At 34.9% G+C, this 6,000-nt stretch overlaps 1 protein-coding gene across 1 annotated transcript in view; it reads left to right on the top strand.

Annotated features, from left to right (window-relative positions):
* Positions 1-253: 253 nt before the first annotated feature.
* Positions 254-6,000, top strand: part of LOC143225214 (nephrin-like) — a 112,538-nt gene continuing 106,791 nt past the window's right edge. Inside the window, exon 1 of the mRNA XM_076454229.1 lies at positions 254-582. Coding sequence (XP_076310344.1) covers positions 486-582 — 97 coding nt within the window. The 5' untranslated portion in view covers positions 254-485. The remainder of the gene's footprint in view (positions 583-6,000) is intronic.

The raw sequence follows: 6,000 nt of genomic DNA, 5'->3' as shown, positions 1-6,000 counted from the left end.
CATCAATCACTTAATGTATTTAACTTTTTGTCCTTTTTTTATACTATGTTCTATTCTTCTTATTTTCTGTTATATCTAACCTGATAAAAAACGAACATTTGGCAGTGGAAACGGATTTCAAATAAATGTGTACATTACATGATTCCTTATTATTGCTAAGGAAAACCACTAGATGACGCTTTACAACTAACTGTTGGCATACCGCCAGTGATAAAGAATACGGTCGTCAGCAAACTGCAGTAGTTGGGTTGGACAGACAAAAGTGTCCTTATACCCTCTGATTTGAACAAAATGTCATTGCATTGGCTCAACAATTGATATTTATTTAACACTCTGCAACACGATATTAAATTGTAGTATCGAAGTTCATGACTTGCAACTTAAAATAAAAGTTTGAATCAGTTTTTGTTGTTGTTGCTCCGATATCCATACATACAATACATTTGAACTCTGTGCAAGATCCTGCATAAAAGGTTTTTTTTACCATGCTGAAAGCTTTCTCAATATGGTGTAGACTTGTGCTTTTGAGCACATATTTGATGATGGTGACTACAAGTGAAAAGATTCAGACAAACCCACCAAGTAAGTGACTTTATTTGTTTTGCCAAAAATACGAGACCACGAGAAGGTAATATTGAGCAAAAAATTAAGCGAATAACGTATAGATGCATATTTTAAAAAATAATGCTAGAAATGGTTTTTACAAGTACCAAAAATACAGTTGAATTAGCGAATAGATTTATTGGAGCCAGTATATATATACTTTTTTATTCCTTGTAATAATTATAAAACTATTTCTTAGTTATTCAAAGAGTCAAACACCAGTTTTTGAAACTCAATTTACTCGCATATTTTTATATCAGGCATATAAACGGTCTGGGATTCTGTAACAAAGAATATTCCTACACAAAATCGAAACACATTATACTTAAAAGCTATGCTCGAAGCCTGTAAACGAAAGGTTATTTTAAGGTTCAGTTTTTGCTAGTTTTCTATAGGTAAAGTAAAGTTGATAGGTTTGTAGTTAATAGAAAGCTACACAATGGGCTATCTGTTCTCTGCCCATTGCCAGTATTGAAATTCAGTTTCTAGCGTTGTAAGTCCGCAGACATACCACCGTGCTACTGATGGGGCATCTTATAACGACCACTCAATCGCCGAGAGAAATTAAATAGCACTTAAAATATTGATTCTATTTTATCATAAAAGCCAACTAAGAAAAAATTACAATATTACATGGAAAAATCAGCACTTTGTAAAAACAATTTATGTACTAAAATATGACAGATATTAAATTATTCAGTTGCTATATTAGAAACTATTTCTATATGAGTATCTTAAATGTTAAAATAAATCGTGCAAAATTTATTCTTATTTACTTTTGATTTAATACGTATTAAACCTTTCTATTTCAAATATATACTAGGTTTTTGTTAATAAATAGACATATTTACTTAATGAATTGTTCAGATATAGATTTTCTTGTACTGTACTAAGTGAACTGCAAAACAATGTTGCTAGTTAGCTTGTTGCTTGACTTTTGTGAGCAGTGGAAAATTCAGATTAAATGATATTTGTTGACAGAAGAATTATGTGAAAATATAATTTTAATTCAAGCTAGCTGGAAAAATAAGTAAAAAGCTGACATGTCGTTACTGTGATTCATAAAACATCGTTATATGAGTGAATCATTTCATAGATAAGTAATAAAGTTTAAAGTTAAAATTATAATTTTGGTAAAATATAATAACTTTACAACATATTCGGATGACTAACTACACACGATGGCGTACAAATGTTTTTAATTTTTATAATATTTCAAAATTACAACAGTTACATTTCTAAGGATTCTTTGTTGTTTATAACATCTTTCTGTGCTTACTTGGATGTTTCTTGTGTGGTTATTTAATTACACATAGAAGTCAAACACATAGTAATAGAAAAGTAGGTTCCACTCTATCCGAGCAGCACTGTTTTTTAAAATATTTATGTGAATTGATATTTTGTTTACCTAAAGGTCGCCTTTGTCTTAGTAATAGTCAGCTGACAAGTAAGTCTGCTTTAATTTCTTAGTCTTAGAAAAGGGATATATATATATCAGTGCGCATAAATGTATTCAGGGCTGAAAATTTTATGCTAAAATTATTTTAATATACAAATTAACAAATTACGTAACAACTACAACATGTATAAATTTGCGGAGGAAGGTACTGAATTAGAACAAAATGCTGACGTTGTTTGTTGTTTATCGACACTAAGTGGTTTTGGGAAGTGTGTGTAATGATTCTTTCTTATACATAAATCTTCTATCTGAACCAGGGATATCCTTTATACTTAATGACATTTAAAAAGCAATGAATTACGGATCAGCATGAAGATGTAAGACAGGACATCCAATAGGAGACTTGCAACAAGTCAAATCTCAGATGTATTAAACAAAGTACGATGTATTTTTGTAATATATGAGAATACACGAACACCGGGCTCAGTATTAAAAGCCGTTTATGTATCTCAGCCAGCAACATAATCAAGTAGGACCTTCGTCATGGAAATCACTACAAGTCACGTGTAAACAAATCACTTCCGTGATATATAAGTTCAATCCATGAAATGGCTAGAGAAGTAAATGAGTATTCACGCTCCTTCACGTGAAGACATACTTGTCAAGTGGTTTATGGATTTCAATATAATCGGATTATTCAAACGATTGCTGGTATACTATTATTCTTATTTAATAGACGGATTGTGGAAGTGCAGGAAAAAGCATGTTCTGAACATGGTAGACTTACGATGACACCTTTTATCGTGGAAACCATTCTGTAGGTCTCTTGTCAACATGCAGTAATTCAGTTAGACTCCAGTCTTATTCTAACATCATCTTTTATACAGATATGTATATATGTATATATCAGAAAAAGCTCAATCTATATAAGTTGATTATCATAAATGCATGATAAATGTAAATGCAGTACTACAAACATAACCGGACCGTCTACAAGCTATTGGATAGAACGATTGAGCTTTCAATTTCAGGTTTTGTAGTTCATTTGTTGATTTTTTTTTTTCTAATTTTGCGCAGATCCACTTGAGATCTATCTGCGCTAGCCGTCCCTAATATAGCAGTGTAAGACTAGAGAGAAAGCAGCCAGTCATCACCACCCACCGCCAGATCTTGGACTATCTCTTACCAACGAATAGTAGGATTGACCATCACATTATAATGCCCCCACGGCTGGGAGAGCGAGCATGTTTGCTGTGATGGGGGTTCAAATTCGCAACACTCAGTTTACGCGTCGAGCGCCCTAACCTTCTGACTATGCCGAGTTTGTTTGTTTTTGAATTTCGCACAAAGCTACTCGAGAGCTATCTGTGCTAGCCGTCCCTAATTTAACAGTGTAAGACTAGAAGGAAGGCAGCTAGACATCGCCACCCATCGCCAACTCTTTGGCTACTCTTTTACCAACGAATAGTGGGATTGACCGTCACATTGTAACGCCCCCACGGCTGAAAGGGCGAGCATGTTTGGCGCGACGGGGATGCGAACCCGCGACCCTCAGATTACGAGTCGCACGCCTTAACACGCTTAGCCATGCCGGGCCACTATGCCGAGCCTTTCGTGATTCGTGGCCAATTGATTAGAAAACACTCTTCGCACTTTAGAACCGCAATTGCACTGTAGAACTGTTAGTGTAGTCCCGCTATTATGTCAGTTGGTGGTGGGTGCGATTGACGAGATGCTTTCCCTCTAGTCTATTGGTTCAAAGTTACCAACAGTTAAACACATTTCGTGAGTGCTTTGTGTGAAGATGTTAAAACACGCAAACCAAAAAAATCTCTAAATCAACGCCTATTGTATGATATAAATTTGAAATAGATTGCACAGATTTAGATATCTTGCGTTATCTTTATTCATATGTCCATTAGTGAGTAAACAGTGTATTATGGAAATTTTTGTATGGGGAAAGAACATTGTTTTACAATTGAACATTTTAACTACAAAATAAATATTCTGTAAATGTACGAGCTTTATTTGTCATATTATTTGCTTAGAAAGTTAATCCACCAGCACGTAATAAAATAAGTAGAGGAAAAAATACACATAAGATTGTAGTCGGCGTTCACCAGAAATTTTTATAAGGTGGTATTTTGTGCTAAAAAGGTGCGAGTTAACATATTGCTGTGCATTATTTTAGATCTATTTTAAAAGCTCCATTTTTCAGAGGCTTGGCATGGCCAAGCGCGTAAGGCGTGTGACTCGTAATTCGCGGGTTCGCGCCCGCGTCGCGCTAAACATGCTCGCCCTCCCAGCCTTGGGGGTGTATAATGTGACGGTCAATCCCACTATTCGTTGGTAAAAGAGTAGCCCAAGAGTTGGCGGTGGGTGGTGATGACTAACTGCCTTCCCTCTAGTCTTACACTGCTAAATTAGGGACGGCTAGCACAGATAGCCCTAGAGTAACTTTGTGCGAAATTCCAAACAGACAAAATCATTTTTTAGATGCTTCTAATGTAAAATATATCTAGTAGTGTCTCTTAGTGACTTAATTGTTAGTGAATAAAATTTTTCTATAAGTTCATATGGACTCTTATAACCGGTATTGTTTTAAATTCGTATCTGTCTTTTGCCACTTTTACCAATTAAATACCGGTTTGGTTGTGTCCGTTTCTCTAGTTATGCTTTCTTAAGAGTCGGCCCGACATGGCCACGTAGTTAAGGCACTCAACTCGTAATCCGAGGATCAAGGGTTCGATCCCCCGTCACACCGAACATGTTCGCCCTTTCAGCCGTGAGTACGTTATAATGAAACAGTCAATCCCACTATTCGTTGGTAAAAGAGTAGCCCAAAAGTTGGCTAGTCTTGGATTGCTAAATTAGGGACAGCTAGTGCAGATAGCCCTCGTGTAGATTTGCGCGAATTTAAAAAACAAACAAAACACTCATCTTAAAAATGAGCCACATAAGACTTGTGATGGGTGTAGTAATGGAAGAGATGCACCAGGAGAGTTTCCTTCTCCCAGCATTAGCAAAACATTTTGGTAATGGCTCACAATCTGAGGGTCACGGGTTTGAATCCACATCGTACCAAACATGCTCGCTCTTTCAGCGACGGGGGTCGTTATAGTGACAAACATTACCACTATTAGTTGGTGATGCCTACATGCCTTCCCTCTAATCTTTCACTGATAAATTAGCGACGGCTAGCGCAGATAGCCTTTGTATAGCTTTAGGCGAAATTCCCACCAATTCTCCAAACACATGCAATTGCGTAAATACAATTTGTTAATGGTTGACCTTTTTGTGGAACACAACACTAGTTGTCTTGTTTGATGAGAACTGTTTCATTTTACTTAAATATAATCAAAACAATTTATTTTAGTTATTCTTAAGTGAAGATGTTACGTGTTGTTACATTAACATTACACAAATATAATTGGTAGTTTCAGATTTTTGTTTGCTTGTTTCTGATTTAAAAGTGACAAAACGGGCTTTGTTACAGAACTCTGATCGTTAGCTTTATACTACTTAAGCTAATGTTTTAAAGAAAAAAAAGTATTCGCTACTTTAATTTTCAGCTAAAATATGAGTTTTGTAGTCCAGGAATAAAAATAAGGAAGAATTGTATAAATGTGGACATCTTTGTGCTTATTTAATCCAATTTATAGTTGAAGAATCGACTTCAAAAAATTGTCATCAGTTTAAAAAAGACTGGGATGTTAAACATGAAAAAAGATTTTTTCTCTCTACATTTCGTTAAACTACTTACAGAGATTGAAATTTTAATTTCACTTAAAAAGTCCATCTGACTTTTAAACAAGTAAAAGAGTAATCTACTTTTTGTTGTTTCGTTTCTTAAGATCATGACATCCACTCTTTTCGACGCTGTTTTTATCTTGTTCTTAACGTTTTTTCATAAAGTTCAATTATTTTAGCTAAGTCACGTTAAATCACAGAAATGTTAAAATACAGGACCAAAAATCATTTATTTTAGATGAAGTTTT

The sequence above is a fragment of the Tachypleus tridentatus genome, chromosome 9 (assembly GCF_004210375.1).
Source record: "Tachypleus tridentatus isolate NWPU-2018 chromosome 9, ASM421037v1, whole genome shotgun sequence".
Taxonomy (NCBI): domain Eukaryota; kingdom Metazoa; phylum Arthropoda; class Merostomata; order Xiphosura; family Limulidae; genus Tachypleus; species Tachypleus tridentatus.
This window is presented reverse-complemented; position numbering and strand designations above follow the sequence as displayed.